Raw genomic sequence first — 22,306 nt, forward strand, 5'->3', positions numbered from 1 at the left:
AGAATTTCTCCTTTGCCAAGATCATCCATCCACCTGACAGGTGTGGCATATTAAGAAGCTGATTAAACAGCAGGATCATTACATAGGTACAATAAAACATGGGGACAATAAAAGGCCACTCTAAAATGTCTCAAGTTTTGAAGGAGTGTGCAAATGGCATGCTGACTGTCCATCAGAGCTGTTGCCAGAGAATTGAATGTTCATTTCTGTACCATAACCTGTCTCCAACGTCGTTTTAGAGAATTTGTCAGCACGTTCAACTGGCCTCACAACCGCAGACCGCGTGTATGGTGTCGTGTAGGCGAGTGGTTTGCTGAGTGCCCCATGGTGGCGGTGGGGTTATGGTATGGGCAGGCATAAGCTACGGACAACGAACACAACATATTTTTCAATGGCAATTTGAATGCACAGAGATACCGTGACGAGATCCTGAGGCCCATTGTAGTGCCATTCATCCGCTGCCATCACCTCATGTTTCAGCATGATAATGCACGCCCCCATGTAGCGAATATCTGTACACTATTCCAGGAAGCTGAAAATGTCCCAGTTCATGTTCCAGTCATGTCACCAATTGAGCATGTTTGGAATGCTCTGGATCGACGTATGTTCCAGTTCCTGCCAATGTCCAGCAACTTCGCACAGCCATTAAAGAGGAGTGGGACATCACTCCACAGGCCACAATCAACAGCCTGATCAACTTTATGCAAAGGAGAGGTGTTGTGCTGCATGAGGCAAATGGTGGTCACACCAGATACTGACTGGTTTTCTGATCCACGCCCCTACATTTTTTAAAAGGTATCTGTGACTAACAGACTGATCTGTATTCCCAGTCATGTGAAATTCATAGATTAGGGCCTATTTAATGTATTTAAATTGACAGATTTCTTTATATGAACTGCAACTCAGTAAAATCTTAGAAATTGCTGCATGTTGCGTTTATTTATTTCAGTATATTTTCATTTTTTCTTCTTCAATGGGATATGGGTGTTTGCCTTATTAGATATCAGTTGTTATGTAGTATCTTTCTGATGTCGACTCGAGACCGATCATTGTCGTCGCTCATTGGTTAGTTGAATAGAAGGTGTGGTCTTGGTAGAAGATCTTGCGCTCTTGGCAAATCAATTCAGTTGAGAAGTGAAAGCTAATCGCACATCGAAAAACATATTTCGTCAAGAAACGTGCAAGTTTATAAAATTCAACCTGTGGAGGAATCAACGACTTCTGCAATGTGAACTTTGGGGAATTAAATCCTCGAGAAGCGTGCAAAGGAAAAAGCTACTGAATTTACCCATTAAGAAGCACTCCAGTTGAAGTTTACATGAAAGTGATGTTCTAGAAAAAAAACACCAACGATAGCCATATTCTGCTGCGTGCCTCTTTAGTGTGTTTGTAGCCCGTTGTGGATTATTATGAGGCGCCATGGCGTGGTGTGACCGTGGGTGTCAGATACTGTTGACCATCGTGGGCGCTTTTGCAGCTTTCAGTCTGATGACAATAGCTATTGGGACCGACTACTGGCTCTATTCTCGGGCGTACATATGTAACGCCACCAATGTCACCACGGAGGACATGCAACCCAAGAAAACTAGAGGCGACCTGACGCACTCCGGGCTGTGGCGGATTTGTTGTATAGAAGGTACTTTGTCAGCTTTCTGGTCTTTACTTTTGAGTTTTTCATTTGGTTAATATAGGAAAGTATCTGATGTATGAATCATTGAAGTGCGTAAAAGTAGTACATGTTTAGTTTGTGACACCAGTTTTTAGTTAGCATAGTGTATAAGACGTTGTTGGGGGCGTTTGAGGAAAAACAACCTTGCCTATACTGAAATATACTGTCCATGCACAGAGTGAAAAGTTGTTAGGACGTTTTGATAGAACAGAGGTCTTGGAACGCGTGTAGTGCAGCTGGAGATGTAGGCTATAATTGTGGGCGCGTTATACCATTATGTATCCCTGTGCGTAATGCAATGTATTAGACCTACTTTATGTTTTTGCTTCGGATATGACGTGGCCTCGTTACCCTATACTGTACATGCATAATGCACGGCTGTATGGGAATGTGCAATATAACTAGTTCATAGCCTACTCAACCCGTTTATAATCAATGGCTGTTACTTTTAGGAGTGCACAACTACGAGTTCAACTTCAGATTGTTTAGATGCGCTTCTCCAAACGGCGGTTCTTTGTCCATCCAGTTCAGTGTATGTGATGCTGTTGCTTGGCAACTACACCTAAGACATTGCTATGGAAACACGGGTGAGATTTAGAAATATAGTTATCTGCAAATAGGTTTAACTTTGATCAAATTAAAATCCATGTATGTTTTTCACCGACACGAGATCGAACGAATATATAAATTGCTTTCTCGTTTCAAGAGCTGGGTTGGGCTTTGCTAAAAGAGTTGCACAGCAATGAAATATTCAGTCAAATTAATTAATAATGTCTACCCATTTGAGCCAGGTGCTGAGCTTTGTATCTATCAATACATCTTAATCAATACGATCAATCTGTTAAGTGGTGTCCTTCGATTTGTTCACATCCAGATCAATATAGCATATAAATGACATGATGGATAATTATTGGTTTTTGGGTCTCTACTTTTCCCTACCAGACCCCAGTTATTTACTATTCTCCATTGAAGTAGCCACTAGCCAGCTCTTCCATGTTACTTGCGTCACTGTTAAGCGAAATCAACTACGTTAATAAATATGCCGCAGCTAACCGCTGTAGTGTTGAGATTGAGAAATTATTCTCTAGCGAAGTGAAGTGCATTTAAGTGAATTGTCCCGGGGTATAATGGACACTTCCACTTGAAGATTTTGATTATCAAACCTTGCTATATGATACAAAAGTGATTTGTTAGGTAAATATTATTTGGCGTTGTTTATTCTGTAGGCTAGTAAGTGAAGCATTGCATAAAACGCGTTTCTTCAAAGTCGAATCAAGTGTCTGAAAGTCGAGCCGGCTGATTTGGTGCTGTCCATTGTGCGTGGCGCTGAAACGTGTCTTCAGAAAGAGCGGCGGAAAGCGATGAGAGAACTAACGCAACTGGAGAAGACCATTTCAACTTCCACAGTCAATATGTTTTGAGTAACAGCATGAATTACAAGCTACAGACTGCTAAATGAAATTATTCATTGGCAAAGAAGAATACTAACACTCAGAGAGAGAGAGAGCGAAAGAAGTCAAGATGGACAAAAAATACATTTCTCAATAATTGCTATTCCATGCATGTCCACAGCTGGGCAACACAATGTCAAGTGGCAACATTACCAACCCAATCCGCTTCCCCTTTCTCAACCCTATATACTTTCCCTACCTTTTCTCCCATAGGGGAGGCGTTTAAGACGCGCACGGAACAATTTGAGTCTTCTTCCCAGCTCGCCTTAAATCAAACAAGAACTCCCACCTAACTAGCGCTTCCTTCCTGTGTCGACGGGAGACGAGCTTCAAAGAGAGTGAGAGGGGTCTTATTTCCTTCCTTCTAAATAGATAGACACCTGTTGAATGACTGTCAATCTCGCTCTGAGGTGTTCTTTGTGTTATTGAATGGCATTTTATTTTGAATAGCTATTGTTTCTTGCCAGACTGAATAAGAAAGACTTCTTGATGATAATGAAGGTGTTATATGGGTCTTGTTGGGTGTTTTGAAATGTGAGGTAATCGTTGAATGATGTTTGTAATAAGCAAAGGGGGGCTGTGAGAGACTGTTTATAGCTAGCAAAACACATTTTGGGGTTTTCAAAACATTGTGCTGTGTGTACGCACGTCTATGCGCACACCCGCCAGTCCCTGTATGAATGAGTTAGTAGGATGTCAAAGGGCTCCTCTGAGATGTAGGCATGAAATGTGCTTCTTGGGCACCAGGAGGAGGTTGCCATGGCAAAGCTATGCTGAGTAATAAAGGATGCACTGTTGTCTCGCAGGCAGACAGACAGAGTTTCCACTAGTAACCACAAGCACAAAGTCAAAATGGTCTATATCGTAAAAATGTAAGCTTAGGTTAGTAGTGTGTTTAGATTTAAAATCACATTTTATGACGAGAAATTGTAGAAATAGGCAGGGTTTATGACTTTGTGGCTGTGGTAACTAGTGATGACTGACAGACAGGAGAGAAACTCCCCTTCTCTCCCGCTCTCTTCATATGTTTCTCTCTCATCACCAACTTTATTAGGCCAACGGGTCAAACATATCAGCTGTGTTCCAATTGTCTAAGATGGCTTCCTTTCTTAGACAATCTCTTTGATCAGTGATCTGAAAATATGTGTGTGTGTGTGGGGGGGGGGGGGGGGGGGGGGGGGGGGATGACAGATATGTCATCAAAATGAGTGCTTCATCCAGTATCACCTGTGACAGCTGTGATTAGCCAGCCGCATCCCCTACCAGCCATTATTCACCTGCTTTTCTCTGTTAGCTCTTTCTGCACATCTCCATCAGTAAAAAATAAATCAATAATTGCCTCCCGAGTGGAGCAGCAGTTTAAGGCACTGCATCACATTGCCTGAGGTGTCACTACAGCCCGAGTACGATCCCAGGCTGTGTCACAGCCGGCTGTGACCGGGAGACCCATGAGGCAGCACAGCGTCGTCCAGGTTAGGGGGAGGTTTGACCGGCTGGGATTTTCCTTATCCCGCTGCGCTCTAGCGACTCCTTGTGGCAGGCCGGGCGCCTGCAAGCTGACTCGGTCGCCAGTTGTACGGTGTTTCCTCCGACACATTGGTGCGGCTGGCTTCTGGGGTAAGTGAGCAGTCTGTCAAGAAGTAGTGCGACTTGGCAGGGTCATGTTTCGGAGGACGCAAGGCTCTCGACCTTCGCCTCTCCCAAGTCCGTACAGGATTTGCAGCGATGGGACAAGACTGTAACTACCAATTGGGGAGAAAAAGGGGTAAAAGTACCAAAAAATGAAACAAATTAAATTTAGCCGTGATGTGAGCTGTGTTTGTGCAGACACTAAGGAATCTTCTGTTATTACATTTGTTTAATTATTGGAGTAGCTCACAGTGGGAGCAAAGTGGATACATTGTATCTTTTCATTGTTAGAACCAAGAATACAGGCAAGTCTGGCTATCAAGCCAACCTGGTCTCAGAGCATTTCGTATATTCTTCTGTATGTAAAACTGAGACACACCATTTAGTTTGATATGTTACATTTTGCATTGTATGTATTAATTTGTGGATATCCCATTTTGTATGATATACACATTTTAATTTGTAACATGTTACAAATTTGCAAAACGTGTGTGTGTGTGTGTGTATATATATATATATATATATATATATACATACATATACACACGTTACAAATTATATCTAGGTGGCTAACATTAGCTAGCTTGCTAACATAAGCTAGGCTATGGTTAAGGTTAGGGTTAGCTAACATGCTAAGAAGTTGCAAAGTAGCTAAAAAGTAGTAAGTAGTTGAAAAGTTGCTAAAATGCTGAAGTTATCCGTGATGACATTCGAACTCGCAACCTTTGGTATGCTAGAACGTTCGTTATATTTCCGCCCAACCACCCTACTTTTGTTTTTGCCTTAAGTAACTATCGGTCTTATATAACCATACCAAATGTCACATATACTAATTTGAGTGTCCCGGATTTAGCTTATTTTGTTACCTCTAGCCAATGAGGCCAGGCTAGTCACGCAGCCCCAGTGCCATAGAGGGAAAGCGGAGCATAGTGACAGTCATGCTTGCACCTTTTATGTCATTGAAAACCACGTCTCACGTTTTATATAATTTCATAAACCACGTTGCGGGCCATTTTAAACTACTCAGGCCACTGATTGTTGTTTTGATAAACTACCTTGTTCCGTCATGTTACCTAAACAACCTGGTAACTTTACCAATAGGCTATGCATAAATGTGGATTGCACAGGAAGAATGGAAAGGGAAATGATAGCCTACTCAAAGAGATGGTGCTTCAAAGGTAAGATGCATATGCCTTATATAAATAATTATAAACTGTGTCTTAAATCAAAAATCTATATTTTTCTGGTGTTCCTTCAATTCTGTTTGGTGTCTAACTTTTCTAAGTTGGGAGCCGTGTGTGTGTGTGTGAGCGAGACCTTGAGGCAATATTAGATTGAGTACTGCCCTGTATCCAACGCTACAGCGTACACCAGAACCAATGCTAATGATATCTCCCTGTAAATCTCCTGGGTAAATCATGAGTCTGTGTGCTTAGCTGACTTCTATAGGCTGAGCGATACCTTCTTAGGGTTTTGTTAGAACATTGGGCTACAATTCATGTCAAGAAAGAGAGAGTGATGTGAGTCTGTGTGTAAGAGAGAGAGAGGATGTGTGTGAGACAGGGAGGTAGAGTAAGTATGTGTGGAAATATACAGCGTAAAGTTATCTGAAAGGTAAGCTAAAGATGGTTTCATATAGTGTGTTTTCCCATTACTACCACAATGATATGCAGATCAATATGCATTTACAGTTGAAGTCAGAAGTTTACATATACACTTAGGTTGGAGTCATTAACTCGTTTTTCAACCACTCCACAAATTTCCTGTTAACAAACTATAGTTTTGGCAAGTCGGTTAGGATATCTACTTTGTGCATGACACAAGTCATTCTTCCAACAATTGTTTAGACAGATTATTGATCTCAATTATTGATTATTATTGAGCATGGATTGAGATTGTTTAATAGTCTCATGTACAGAGTTGCAGGTGCGATTGCAGGGCACAGTGAAAATCTTAGGCGTCGAGCTCCAACATGCAGGGAGGGAAGCAACAGGAAAATAATGTCCATAGGGGGAGTAGCAGGTAAGGTAAGTGAGAGTTGAGACAACACTACGCAACAACACTATACTAATCCAACAATGGTTGTACATGAACAATGTCTGCTCATTAGAAAAATATATTATGCCTCATGCCATGTCATAGTGCGCTCTCTTTTGATGACCTCTATAACCGTAATAGCCTTTGTTTCATGCATGTTAACATTAGAAGCCTCCTCCCTAAGTTTGTTTTATTCACTGCTTTAGCAGACTGCCAACCCGCATGTCCTAGCCGTGTCTGAATCCTGGCTTAGGAAGACTGCCAAAAACTCTGAAATCTCCATCCCTAACTACAACATTTTCAGACAAGATAGAACGACCAAAGGGGGCGGTGTTGCAATCTACTGCAGAGATAGCCTGCAGAGTTCTGTCCTACTATCCAGGTCTGTACCCAAACAATTTGAACTTCTACTTTTAAAAACCACCTCTCTAAAAACAAGTCTTTCACCATTGCCGCCTGCTATAGACCACCCTCTGCCCCCAGCAGTGCTCTGGACACCATATGTGAACTGATTTCCCCCCCCCATCTATCTTCAGAGCTCATGCTGCTAGGTGACCTAAACTGGGACATGCTTAACACCCCAGCCATCCTACAATCTAAGCTTGATGCCCTCAATCTCACACAAATTATCAATGAACCTACCAGGTACCACCCCAAAGCCGTAAACACGGGCACCCTCATAGATATCATCCTAACCAACTTGCCCTCTAAATACACCTCTGCTGTTTTCAACCAAGATCTCAGTGATCACTGCCTCATTGCCTGCATCCGTAATTGGTCAGCGGTCAAACGACCTCTACTCATCACTGTCAAACGCTCCCTGAAACACTTCAGCGAGCAGGCCTTTCTAATCAACCTGGCCTGGGTATCCTGGAAGGATATTGACTTCATCCCATCAGTAGAGGATGCCTGGTTATTTTTTTTAAATGCCTTCCTCACCATCTTAAATAAGCATGCCCCATTCAATACATTTAGAACCAGGAACAGATATAGCCCTTGGTTCTCTCCAGACCTGACTGCCCTTAACCAACACAAAAACATCCTATGGCGTTCTGCATTAGCATCGAACAGCCCCCGTGATTTGCAACTTTTCGGGGAAGTTAGAGACCAATATACACAGGCAGTTAGAAAAGCCAAGGCTAGCTTTTTCAAGCAGACATTTGCTTCCTGCAACACAAACTCAAAAGTTCTGGGACACTGTAAAGTCCATGGAGAATAAGAACACCTCCCAGCTGCCCACTGCACTGAGGATAGGAAAAGCTGTCACCACCGATAAATCCACCATAATTGAAAATTTCAATAAGCATTTTTCTATGGCTGGCCATGCTTTCCATCTGGCTACCCCTACCCCGTTCAGCAGCACGGCGCCCCCCACAGCAACTCACCCTCGCTTTCCCCATTTCTCCTTCTCCCAAATCCAGTCAGCTGATGTTCTGAAAGAGCTACAAAATCTGGAGCCCTCCAAATCAGCCGGGCTAGACAATCTGGACCATTTCTTTCTAAAACTATCTGCCGAAATTGTTGCAACCCATATTACTAGCCTGTTCAACCTCTCTTTCGTGTCGTCTGAGATTCCCAAATATTGGAAAGCAGCTGCGGTCATCCCCCTCTAAGGAGGGGACACTCTTGACCCAAACTGCTACAGACCTATATCTATCCTACCCTGCCTTTCTAAGGTCTTCGAAAGCCAAGTCAACAAACAGATTACCGACCATTTTGAATCCCACCCCACCTTCTCCGCTATACAATCTGGTTTCCGAGCTGGTCATGGGTGTACCTCAGCCACGCTCAAGGTCCTAAACGATATCTTAACCTCCATCGATAAGAAACAATACTGTGCAGCCGTATTCATTGACCTGGCCAAGGCTTTCGACTCTGTTAATCACCACATCCTCATCGGCAGACTCGATAGCCTTGGTTTCTCAAAAGATTGCCTCGCCTGGTTCACCAACTACTTCTCTGATAGAGTTCAGTGTGTCAAATCAGAGGGCCTGTTGTCCGGGCCTCTGGCAGTCTCTATGGGGGTGCCACAGGGTTACATTCTTGGACCGACTCTCTTCTCTGTATACATCAATAATGTCACTCTTGCTGCTGGTGAGTCTCTGATCCACCTCTACGCAGAAGACACCATTCTGTATACTTCTGGCCCTTCTTTGGATACTGTGTTAAAAACCCTCCAGACGAGCTTCAATGCCATACAACTCTCCTTCTGTGGCCTCCAACTGCTCTTAAATACAAGTAAAACGAAATACATGCTTTTCAACCGATCGCTGCCTGCACCTGCACGCCCGTCCAGGATCACTGCTCTGGACGGTTCTGACTTAGAATATGTGGACAACTACAAATACCTAGGTGTCTGGTTAGACTGTAAACTCTCCTTCCAGACTCACATAAAACATCTCCAATCCAAAGTTACATCTAGAATTGGCTTCCTATTTCGCAACAAATCGTCCTTCACTCATGCTGCCAAACATACCCTTGTAAAACTGACCATCCTACCGATCCTCGACTGCGGCCATGTCATTTACAAAATAGCCTCAAATACCCTACTCAATAAATTGGATGCAGTCTATCACAGTGTCATCCATTTTGTCACCAAAGCCCCATATACTACCCACCATTGCGACCTGTACGCTCTCGTTGGATGGCCCTCGCTTCATACTTGTCGCCAAACCCACTGGCTCTAGGTCATCTACAAGACCCTGCTAGGTAAAGTCCCACCTTATCTCAGCTCGCTGGTCACCATAGCAGCACCCACCTGTAGCACGCGCTCCAGCAGGTATATCTCTCTGGTCACCCCCAAAACCAATTCCTCCTTTGGCCGCCTCTCCTTACAGTTCTCTGCTGCCAATGACTGGAACGAACTACAAAAATCTCTGAAACTGGAAACACTTATCTCCCTCACTAGCTTTAAGCACCAGCTGTCAGAGCAGCTCACATATTACTGCACCTGTACATAGCCCATCTATAATTTAGCCCAAACAACTACCTCTTCCCCTACTGTATTTATGTATTTATTTTGCTCAGTTGCACCCCATTATTTCTATTTCTACTTTGCACATTCTTCCACTGCAAATCTACCATTCCAGTGTTTTACTAGCTATATTGTATTTACTTCGCCACCATGGCCTTTTTTTTGCCTTTACCTCCCTTATCTCACCTCATTTGCTCACATTGTATATAGACTTGGTTTTTCTACTGTATTATTGACTGTATGTTTGTTTTACTCCATGTGTAACTCTGTGTAGTTGTATGTGTCGAACTGCTTTGCTTTATCTTGGCCAGGTCGCAATTGAAAATGAGAACTTGTTCTCAACTTGCCTACCTGGTTAAATAAAGGTGAAATAAAATAAACAGTGGAAGTGAAGCTAAAATCCCAATACTCAATGCACTTCTGTGTTGAGCTGTAAAGGCACTCACTCAGTCTTAGAAATTGCAGTTTTGTCATACATTGGGGTTGCTTAATTGTCATAATTAAAAAATGACAATACAAATTGATTGCCAAAGAAGACAAGCCTATTATAATGCTGATTATTTTGTTACCCCACTGATTTTCATACAAAACAAACAATTTAACCTGTGAGTTATTAATTTATTTAAAATGATTGTCAAATCTGCGAGGGACATTTTCTATCACTGCTAGGAAATTATGTATTCTAGTGGTTAGGGTGTACCACAGTTAGACAGTCCATTTTCATTATACACATCCCACCACTAGGGGCAGCAGCGGCCAGGCCAGGTGATTTTTAAGTGCCAACAGGGTTAAGAAAGTGTGATTGCTCACAGGCAGGGGTTGGAATCAACAATTGTTTTCCAATCATTTCATTTTGAACAGAACCATATTTTTTCCTTCCATTCCACTGTTCCAACCTGCAAATTAAAGTTCTGAACCGGTTCTAACTCCCAAAAAGTTATGGTTTATATTGTTCCTTTTTAAACCTCTGAAATGTTTACATTTAGCTCAACATTAAATTCATTCACCAATCAGTGAGGATAGAGCAGCTTGCTGTGGAGTGGGCAATCTATAGTTGTTTACATGTGCGATGGACAGACAACTGTAGGGCTCAAGATGACAACTAAATGTTGCGTATTGCGAGAGAGGTTGGAGGAGGCTTGGCTTGAAGAGCTTATTGACATACATTATCTGAATTAGGCCCACAGAATTATACATTCAGAGGAGCGGCTTCTATGGAGGAACTTTAAATGTCTTTGAACTTCAGAGAGTTGGCTAAACGTTGAACCAGATGGAGCTAGCTAGCTAACAAGCTGTGTGTGCAGAGCGGCACCAGAATTAGAAACACATCTTATCTTTTTGTAGTTAATAAATCCAATGTGAAACGTGATAACATGAGTATCCTTAACTAGCATTGAAAAAGTTCATTCTAATTAAATAAATAACTTCACCCTAATTTCTGAATCCCGCTTGTTACATCAGTAGGCTACAGTAGCTTAGGAAGGGGGGGGGGGGGGGCAGGTAGCCTACACATGCGCACACACATTGGCAGAAATGTCTACATAAACTAAAGGTTAAAAAAAGAACACAATAAAATAACAATAATGAGACTCTATACAGGGGGTACCGGTACCGAGTCAACGTGCGGAGGTACAGGTTAGTCAAAGTAATTTTTACTTGTAGGTAGGAGTAAATCAAATATATTTATATAGCCCTTCTTACATCAGCTGATATATCAAAGTGCTGTACAGGAACCCAGCCTAAAACCCCAAACAGCAAGCAATGCAGGTGTAGAAACACGGTGGCTAGGAAAAACTCCCTAGAAAGGCCAAAACCTAGGAAGAAACCTAGAGAGGAACCAGGCTATGAGGGGTGGCCAGTCTTCTTCTGGCTGTGCCGGGTGGAGATTATAACAGAACATGTCCAAGATGTTCAAATGTTCATAAATGAAGAGCATGGTCAAATAATAGTAATCACAGTTGAAACTGGAGCAGCAGCACGGCCAGGTGAACTGGGGACAACAAGGAGTCATCACGCCAGGTAGTCCTGAGGCATGGTCCTAGGGCTCAGGTCCTCCGAGAGAGAAAGAAAGAGAGAATTAGAGAAAGCATACTTAAATTCACACAGGACACCGGATAAGACAGGATAAATACTCCAGATCCCCTCGGCACATAAACTGCAGCATAAATACTGGCGGCTGAGACGGGAGGGGTCAGGAGACACCGTGGCTCCATCCGATGATACCCCCAGACAGGGCCAAACAGGCAATATATAACCCCACCCACTTTGCCAAAGCACAGCCCCCACACCACTAGAGGGATATCTTCAACCACCAACTTAACATCCTGAGACAAGGCCGAGTATAGCCCACAAAGATCTCTGCCACGGCACAACCCAAGGGGGGCGCCAACCCAGACAGGAAGACCACGTCAGTGACTCAACACACTCAAGTGACGCACCCCTCCTAGGGACGACATGGAAGAGCACCAGTAAGCCAGTGACTCAGCCCCTGTAATGGGGTTAGAGGCAGAGAATCCCAATGGAGAGAGGGGAACCGGCCAGGCAGAGACCGCAAGGGTGGTTCGTTGCTCCAGTGCCTTTCCGTTCACCTTCACACTCCTGGGCCAGACTACACTCAATCATAGGACCTACTGAAGAGATGAGTCTTCAATAAAGACAAAGGTTGAGACCGAGTCTGCGTCTCACATGGATAGGCAGACCATTCCATAAAAATGGAGCTCTATAGGAGAAAGCCCTGCCTCCAGCTGTTTGCTTAGAAATTCTACGGACAATTACGAGGCCTGCGTCTTGTGACCGTAGCGTACATGTAGGTATGTACGGCAGGACCAAATCGGAAAGATGGGTAGGAGCAAGCCCATGTAATGCTTTGTAGGTTAGCATTAAAACCTTGAAATCAGACCTTGCCTTAACAGGAAGCCAGTGTAGGGAGGCTAGCACTGGAATAATATGATCCCATTTTTGGTTTCTAGTCAGGATTCTAGCAGCTGTATTTAGCACTAACTGAAGTTTATTTAGTGCTTTATCCGGGTAGCCGGAAAGTAGAGCATTGCAGTAGTCTAACCTAGAAGTAACAAAAGCATGGATACATTTTTCTGCATCATATTTGGACAGAAAATGTCTAATTTTTGCATTGTTACGTATATGGAAAAAAGCGGTCCTTGAAACAGTATTGTTATGTTCGTCAAAAGAGAGATCAGGGTCCAGAGTAACGCCGAGGTCCTTCAGTTTTATTTGAACGACTGTACAACCATCAAGATTAATTGTCAGATTCAACAGAAGATCTCTTTTGTTTCTTGGGACCTAGAACAAACATCTCTGTAGAAACAAGCATCTCTGTAGAAAGTTTGCAGCCATCCACTTCCTTATGTCTGAAACACAGGCTTCCAGCGGGGGCAATTATGGGGCTTCACCATGTTTAATTGAAATCTACAGCTGTGTCATCCGCATAGCAGTGAAAGTTAACATTATGTTTTCGAATGACATCCCCAAGAGTTAAAATATATAGTGAAAACAATAGTGGTCCTAAAACGGAACCTTGAGGAACACTGAAATTTACAGTTGATTTGTCAGAGGACAAACCATTCACAGAGACAAACTGATATCTTTCCGACAGAGAAAATCTAAACCAGGCCAGAACTGGTCCGTGTAGACCAATTTGGGTTTCCAATCTCTCCAAAAGAATGTGGTGATCGATGGTATCAAAAGCAGCACTAAGGTCTAGGAGCACGACGACAGATGCAGAGCCTCGGTCGGACGTCATTAAAAGGTCATTTACCACCTTCACAAGTGCAATCTCAGTGCTATGATGGAGTCAAACCAGACTGAAGCATTTCATATACATTGTTGCGCAACAGCTTTTTCTAACATTTTTGAGAGGAATGGGAGATTCGATATAGGCCGATTTTTAGTTTCAAAAAATGTTCTGGGTCAAGGTTTGGCTTTTTCAAGAGAGGCTTTATTACTGTCACTTTTAGTGAGTTTGGTACACATCCGGTGGCTAGAGAGCCGTTTATTATGTTCAACATAGGAAGGCCAAGCACAGGAAGCAGCTCTTTCAGTAGTTTAGTTGGAATAGGGTCCAGTATGCAGCTTGACGGTTTAGAGGCCATGATTAATTTCATCATTGTGTCAAGAGATACAGTACTAAAACACTTGAGTGTCTCCCTTGATCCTAGGTCCTGGCAGGGTTGTGCAGACTCAGGACAACTGAGCTTTGGAGGAATACGCAGATTTAAAGAGGAGTCCGTAATTTGCTTTCTAATGATCATGATCTTTTCCTCAAAGAAGTTCATTACTGCTGAAGTGAAAGCCATCCTCTATGGGGAATGCTGCTTTTTAGTTAACTTTGCGAGAGTATCAAAAATAAATGTTGGATTGTTCTTAGTTTCCTCAATTAAGTTGGAAAAATAGGATAATCGAGCAGAAGTGAGGGCTCTTCTATCCTGCACGGTACCGTCTTTCCAAGCTAGTCGGATGACTTACAGTTTGGTGTGGCGCCATTTCCGTTCCAATTTTCTGGAAGCTTGCTTCAGAGCTCCGGCATTTTCTGTATACCAGGGAGCTAGTTTCTTATGACATGGTTTTAGGGGTGCAACTGCATCTAGGTTATTACGCAAGGTTAAATTGAGTTCCTCAGTTAGGTGGTTAACTGATTTTTGTCCTGTGACGTCCTTGGGTAGGCAGAGGGAGTCTGGAATGGCATCAAGGAGTATGTGATTATGCATAGATAATAAACAGCGATTACTATTGGGGATTTTCCAGTACCTATACTGTTTTCTTCGAATATTTCTATGACAGTAGCAGCAGTGTAAAAACAAAAGAGGGGGGTGTCAATGCAAATATTTCAGATGGCCATTTGAATAATTGTTCAGCAGTCTTATGGCTTGGGGGAAGAAGCTGTAAAATAACGTTCTTAGCTGGTTCCCATGCTTTAAAAAGAATGGTTCTGTTCCCGGAAGAGTATAGATTACTTTCGTTCCCGGTTCTGATTCTGTTCCTACAAATGTTTTGTTATTTTCTGTTCTGTTCCCTGAACTGGTTCCAACACTTGCTTACAGGTACAGTTGAAGTCGGAAGTTTACATACACTTAGGTTGAAGTCATTAAAACTAGTTTTTCAACCACTCCACAAATGTCTTGTTAACAAACTATAGTATTGGCAAGTCGGTTAGGACATCTACTTTGTGCATGACACAAGTCATTTTTCCAACAATTGTTTACAGACAGATTATTTAATTTATAATTTACTGTATCACAATTCTAGTGGGTCACTAAGTTGACTGTGCCTTTAAACAGCTTGGAAAATTTCAGAAAATGATGTCATGGCTTTAAATCAAATCAAAATCAAATCAAATTTATTTATATAGCCCTTCGTACATCAGCTGATATCTCAAAGTGCTGTACAGAAACCCAGCCTAAAACCCCAAACAGCAAGCAATGCAGGTGTAGAAGCACTGACAGGCTAATTGACATAATTTGAGTCAATTGGAGGTGTACCTGTGGATGTATTTCAAGGTCTACCATCAAACTCAATTCCTCTTTGCTTGACATCATGGGAAAATCAAAAGAAATCAACCAAGACCTCAGAAAAAAAATTGTAGAACTCCACAAGTCTGGTTCATCCTTGGGAGCAATTTCCAAACGCCTGAAGGTACCTCGTTCATCTGTACAAACAATAGTACGCCATGGGACCACGCAGCCGTCATACCGCTCAGGAAGGGGACGCATTCTGTCACCTAGAGATGAACGTACTTTGGTGTGAAAAGTGCAAATCAATCCCAGAACAACAGCAAAGAACCTTGTGAAGATGCTGGAGGAAACGGGTACAAAAATATCTATGTCCACAGTAAAATGAGTCCTATATCGACATAACCTGAAAGGCTGCTCAGCAAGGAAGAAGCCACTGCTCCAAAACCGCCATAAAAAAGCCAGACTATGGTTTGCAACTGCACATGGGGACAAAGATCGTACTTTTTTGGAGAAATGTCCTCTGGTCTGATGAAACAAATATAGAACTGTCTGGCCATAATGACCATCGTTTTGTTTGGAGGAAAAAGGGGGAGGCAGGAGCTGCAGGAGGCACTGGTACACTTCACAAAGTAGATGGCATCATGAGGACGGAAAATTATGTGGATATATTGAAGCAACATCTCAAGACATCAGTCAGGAAGTTAAAGCTTGGTCGCAAATGTTTTTAAATGTTTAAATTGTACCTTTATTTAACTAGGCAAGTCAGTTAAGAACAAATTCTTATTTTCAATGACGGCCTAGGAACAGTGGGTTAACTGCCTGTTCAGGGGCAGAACGACAGATTTGTACCTTATCAGCTCAGGGATATGAACTTGTCCAACGCTCTAACCGCTAGGCTACCCTGCCGCCCCATGGGTCTTCCAAATGGACAATGACTCAAGGTATTGAAGTTGCCATCACAAAGCCCTGACCTCATCCTATAGAAAATTTGTGGTCAGAATTGAAAAAGTGTGTGCGAGCAAGGAGGCCTACAAACCTGACTCTGTTACACCAGCTCTGTCAGGCGGAATGGGCCAAAATTCACCCAACTTATTGTGGGAAGCTTGTGGTAGGCTACCCGAAGTTAAAAGTTTGACCCAAGTTAAACAATTTAAAGGCAATGCTACAAAATACTAATTGAGTGTATGTAAACTTCTGACCCACTGGGAATGTGATGAAAGAAATAAAAGCTGAAATAACGAATTCTCTCTACTATTATTCTGACATTTCACATTCTTAAAGTAAAGTGGTGATCCTAACTACTCCTAAAACAGGGAATTTGTACTAGGATTAAATGTCAGGAATTGTGAAAAACTGAGGTACACTTCAACTATGACAGACAAAATGAGAGAAAAATATCCAGAAAATCACATTGCTGGTATTTTGGTGTGTGTTACTGATGGTAGGCTTTGTTACTTTGGCCCCAGCTCTCTGCAGGTCATTCACTAGGTCCCCCCGTGTGGTTCTGGGATTTTTGCTCACCGTTCTTGTGATCATTTTGACCCCACGGGGTGAGATCTTGTGTGGAGCCCCAGATTGAGGGAGATTATCAGTGGTCTTGTATGTCTTCCATTTCCTAATAATTGCTCCCACAGTTGATTTCTTCAAACCAAGCTGCTTACCTATTGCAGATTCAATCTTCCCAGCCTGGTGCAGGTCTACAATTTTGTTTCTGGTGTCCTTTGACAGCTCTTTGGTCTTGGCCATAGTGGCGTTTGGTGTGTGACTGTTTGAGGTTGTGGACAGGTGTCTTTTATACTGATAACAAGTTCAAACAGGTGCCATTAATACAGGTAACGAGTGGAGGACAGAGGGGCCTCTTAAAGAAGAAGTTACAGGTCTGTGAGAGCCAGAAATCTTAATTGTTTGTAGGTGAGCAAATACTTATTTTCCACCATAATTTGCAAATAAATTCATAAAAAATCCTACAATGTGATTTTCTGTATTTTTTTCTTCTCATTTTGCCTGTCGTAGTAGAAGTGTGCCTATGATGAAAATTACAGGCCTCTCTCATCTTTTTAAGTGGGAGAACTTGCACAATTGGTGGCTGACTAAATACTTTTTTACCCCACTGTATGTAAACTTCCGACTTCCAACTGTATATTCCGGACCTTACTACATTCCTCCTGCCTATGGATATGAGCAAATCAGCTATTTTTTTGCAGTAGGCATAGCGTATTCTATACTGAACAAAAATGTAAAAGCAACATGTAACGTGTTTGTTTCATGAGCTGAAATAAAAAGATCCCAGAAATGTTCCATGTTCCAAAAAGCTTATTTCTCTCAATTTGTGCACACATTTGTTAACAGTTATGTAAGTGAGCGTCTGTCCTTTGCCAAGATAATACATTCACCCGACAGGTGTGGCATACGAAGAAGCTGATTAAACAGCATGATCATTACACAGGTGCACCTTGTGCTGGGGACAATACAAGGCCACTAAAATGTGCAGTGTTGTCACACAACAATGCCACAGATGTCTCAAGTTGAGGGAGCATGCAATTGACATGCTGAGTGTAGGAATGTCCACCAGAGCTGTTGCCAGATAATTGAATGTTCATTTTTCTACCATAAGCCGCCTCCAATGTTGTTACGTCCATCCGGCCTCACAACCGCAGACCATGTGTAACCACGCCACCCCAGAACCTCCACATCCAGAATTTCTGCATAAACTGTCAGAAATCATCTCAGCAAAGCTCATCTGTGTGCTCGTCTTCCTCACCAGGGTCTTGGCCTGACTGCAGTTCGACTTCGTAAACGACTTCAGTGGGCAAATACTCACCGCCGATGACCACTGGCGCGCTGGAGAAATGTGCTCTTCACAGATTTAATCTTGGTTTCAACTGTACTGGGCAGATGGCAGAACACATGGCGTGGTGTGAGCGAGTGGTTTGCTTATGTCAACGTTGTGAACAGAGTGCCTCGTGGTGGTGGTGGGGTTATGGAATGGGCAGGCATAAGCTATGGACAATGAACACACTTGCATTTTATTGTTGGCAATTTGAATGCACAGAGATACCGTGACAAGATCCTGAGGTCCATTTTCGTGCAATCACCTCATGTTTCAGCATGATAATGCACGACCCCATGTTGCAAGGATATATACACAATTCCTGGAAGCTGAAAGTATCCTAGTTCTTCCATGGCCTGCATACTCACCAGACATGTCACCCATTGAGCATGTTTGGGATGCTCTGGATCGACGTGCACGACAGCGTGTTCCAGTTTCCACCAATATCCAACAACTTTGCACGGTCATTGAAGAGGAGTGAGACAACCTTCCACCGGCCACAATGAACAGCCTGATCAACTCTGAGGCAAATGGTGGTCACACCAGATACTGGCTGTTTTTTCTGATCCACCACCCTTTTTAAGGTATCTTTGACCAACAGATGCATATCTGTATTCCCAGTCATGTGAAATCCATAGATTAGGGCCTAATTTATTTATTTCAATTGACTGATTTCCATATCAACTGTAACTCAGTAAAATCGTTGCATTTATATTTTTTGTTCAGTGTATTATACAGTAAATGGTGTGAAGTTAAATGTGTTATATTGAGTATAGGAGTGAATATCAGGGACAGATTTTTGTCCTGCGAGACGGGGCTAACAGAGATGTTAACAGCTTCACACAGATGTTTTGCATGCAAAAAAAAAAGTTATTTTTGGACCCTCACCAGTCTGCATCCCTGAGTTGAACACCCTAACCAGTCATTTCAATTGCAATGAATGGCTTCTGACCCACTACAAGCATTGAGGAGTGTGTGTCTCTTCAATCCCATATTATCAGTAAGAAAGACCGAGACAAATACAGAGGCGTTGGGAGGCCCAGAGAGACCAGTGCAGTCTGGGTAACTTGGTCTCTCTCTCTCTCTCTCCATGCTCAGTAGCCAGGCTGTCATTACAACAGCTATTTGAGATCAGCTTGACCGGGATTGTCGACAAACGCATTACACTTGACTTGTAAATGTAATTAACACCTGAGCTGACATTCACTATGAGCCAGAGGGAAATAGTCTATGTCATGACTGCAGACAGCTATTGGGGGTGCTCACATCAGAGCTGACTACAGACAGCTATTGGGGGTGCTCACATCAGAACTGACTACAGACAGCTATTGGAGGTACTCACATCAGAGCTGACTGCTATTTGGGGTACTCACATCAGAGCTGACTGCTATTTGGAGTATTCACATCAGAGCTGACTGCTGACTGCTATTTGGGGTATTCACATCAGAGCTGACTACAGACAGCTATTGGGGGTACTCGCATCAGAGTGCAGACAGAGTTCAGTGTGTCAAATCGGAGGGCATGCTGTCCGGTCCTCTGGCAGTCTCTATGGGGGTGCCACAGGGTTCAATTCTCGGGCCGACTCTTTTCTCTGTATATATCAATGATGTTTCTCATGCTGCGGGCGATTCCCTGATCCACCTCTACGCAGACGACACCATTCTATATACTTCCGGCCCGTCCTTGGACACTGTGCTATCTAACCTCCAAACGAGCTTCAATGCCATACAGCACTCCTTCCGTGGCCTCCAACTGCTCTTAAACGCTAGTAAAACCAAATGCATGCTTTTCAACCGTTCGCTGCCTGCACCCGCACGCCTGACCAGCATCACCACCCTGGATGGTTCCGACCTTGAATATGTGGACATCTATAAGTACCTAGGTGTCTGGCTAGACTCTAAACTCTCCTTCCAGACCCATATCAAACATCTCCAATCGAAAATCAAATCAAGAGTCGGCTTTCTATTCCGCAACAAAGCCTCCTTCACTCACGCCGCCAAACTTACCCTAGTAAAACTGACTATCCTACCGATCCTCGACTTCGGCGATGTCATCTACAAAATTGCTTCCAACACTCTACTCAGCAAACTGGATGCAGTTTATCACAGTGCCATCCGTTTTGTCACTAAAGCACCTTATACCACCCACCACTGCGACTTGTATGCTCTAATCGGCTGGCCCTCGCTACATATTCGTCGCCAGACCCACTGGCTCCAGCTCATCTACAAGTCCATGCTAGGTAAAGCTCCGCCTTATCTCAGTTCACTGGTTACGATGGCAACACCCATCCGTAGCACGCGCTCCAGCAGGTGTATCTCACTGATCATCCCTAAAGCCAACACCTCATTTGGCCGCCTTTCGTTCCAGTTCTCTGCTGCCTGTGATTGGAACGAATTGCAAAAATCACTGAAGTTGGAGACTTTTATCTCCCTCACCAACTTCAAACATCTGCTATCTGAGCAGCTAACCGATCGCTGCAGCTGTACATAGTCTATTGGTAAATAGCCCACCCATTTTCACCTACCTCATCCCCATACTGTTTTTATTTATTTATTTTTCTGCTCTTTTGCACACCAATATCTCTACCTTTACATCTGCATAATTGTAATTATTTGCCTACCTTCTCATGCCTTTTGCACACAATGTATATATAGACTCCCCTTTTTTCTACTGTGTTATTGACTTGTTAATTGTTTACTCCATGTGTAACTCTGTGTTGTCTGTTCACACTGCTATGCCTTATCTTGGCCAGGTCGCAGTTGCAAATGAGAACTTGTTCTCAACTAGCCTACCTGGTTAAATAAAGGTGAAATAAAAAAAAAATAAAAAAAAATAAAAAGAGCTGACTGCTATTTGGGGTATTCACATCAGAGCTGACTACAGACAGCTATTGGGGGTACTCACATCAGAGCTGACTACAGACAGGCCCAGGGGGTGTTTGGGGGCAGTGGTTTACCATGTACCATACCATAAGTGCCCAGACCAGGGGGTCCATTTTGGAAGTATTTTGAAGTTCTTAGGATGTCTGTGAATTCAGCCGTCTATGTTATCGATTTTCCCATAGACTTCCATTGTAGCAATAGAGAGCGGTGGGCTCTTGTTGTGTTCTGTTGGCCTTGGTTCCTCGTGAGTGTGGGTTAGAGTTCTGGGGCTATAGGAGGTAGAAGTCTCCTATGTTGGGGTTGTAACCAGCCCAGAGTTTTGTTCCTGTGAGGTGTTTTTCTATTTTTCCAGTGCTGTTGGGTGACTCTGTCACTGTTCTCCCATGGGCTATACAATGTGTTAGAGAGCGGTGCACTCCAGCTGTTTTATGTGAGTTTTAAATTGGAGTGTTGGCTGCTTTTGGGCCCAGGGGGTGTCTGGGGCAGTGGTCCACAATGTGGGGGTTGTGCCCAGACCAGGGGGTCCATTTTGGAGGCGTTTTAGGGGTCTCTCAGTACCTTCTAAGTTGGGTGTCCTGGTCGTAGCTTTCTCATTGATTTCCATTGTGACAGTGGAGACTGTTTGGTGGTAGTTGCTCCGTACCGCAAAATGCTTACGAGCCCTTTCCCCACAAAGGAGTTAAAAAGTAAGAACATTTTCAAATATAAATAGTAACACTATAAATAATAATAATTATGCTGTATACAAGGAGTCCTGGTACCGAATAAATGTGCAGGGGTATTTTTGATTTTATTTATTGAGCCTTTATTTAACTAGTCAAGTCAGTTAAGAACAAATTATTATTTACAATGACTGCCTACCCCGGCCAAACCCTAACCCGGAGGATGCGGGGCCAACTGTGCTATGGGACTCCTAATCACTTGTGATACAGCCTGGAAGCGAACCAGGGTCTGTAGTGACGCCTCTATCACTGAGATGCACTGCCTTAGACCGCTGCGCCACTTGGGAGCAAATTAGGTAGTGGTAGTTGAGGGAATATGTAGGTCGGGGTAAACGTGACGAGGCAATCAGGATAGATAACAAACAAAGTAGCAGCAGTGTATGTGGAGAGTGTGTTGTGTGTGTCAGTGTGGGTAGAGTCCAGTGAGTTTGCATAGAGGCAGTGTAAAAAAGGTTCAATGCCATAGTCCGGTTAGCTATTAAATGCACTGATTGCCCATAGATTCCACTCACCTGGTGTCCTGAATCAGTTCCTGATTAGAGGGGAAGAATACAAATGTGCCTTAGAGATACCAGTCATAGAAAAATAGAATCACCACACACAGACAAATAAATCACTTAAAAGGCATGTTTACATGACTATCT

The 22,306-nt window shown here is 43.1% G+C and overlaps 1 protein-coding gene across 1 annotated transcript in view; it reads left to right on the forward strand.

Annotated features, from left to right (window-relative positions):
* The first annotated feature begins 1,419 nt into the window (after positions 1 to 1,419).
* LOC139369636 (voltage-dependent calcium channel gamma-4 subunit-like) overlaps positions 1,420 to 22,306 on the forward strand; it is a 31,310-nt gene continuing 10,423 nt past the window's right edge. Inside the window, exon 1 of the mRNA XM_071108900.1 lies at positions 1,420 to 1,636. Within this exon, the coding sequence (XP_070965001.1) occupies positions 1,420 to 1,636 (217 nt within the window). The remainder of the gene's footprint in view (positions 1,637 to 22,306) is intronic.

The sequence above is a fragment of the Oncorhynchus clarkii genome, chromosome 17 (genome assembly GCF_045791955.1).
Source record: "Oncorhynchus clarkii lewisi isolate Uvic-CL-2024 chromosome 17, UVic_Ocla_1.0, whole genome shotgun sequence".
NCBI classification, from domain to species: Eukaryota; Metazoa; Chordata; class Actinopteri; order Salmoniformes; family Salmonidae; genus Oncorhynchus; species Oncorhynchus clarkii.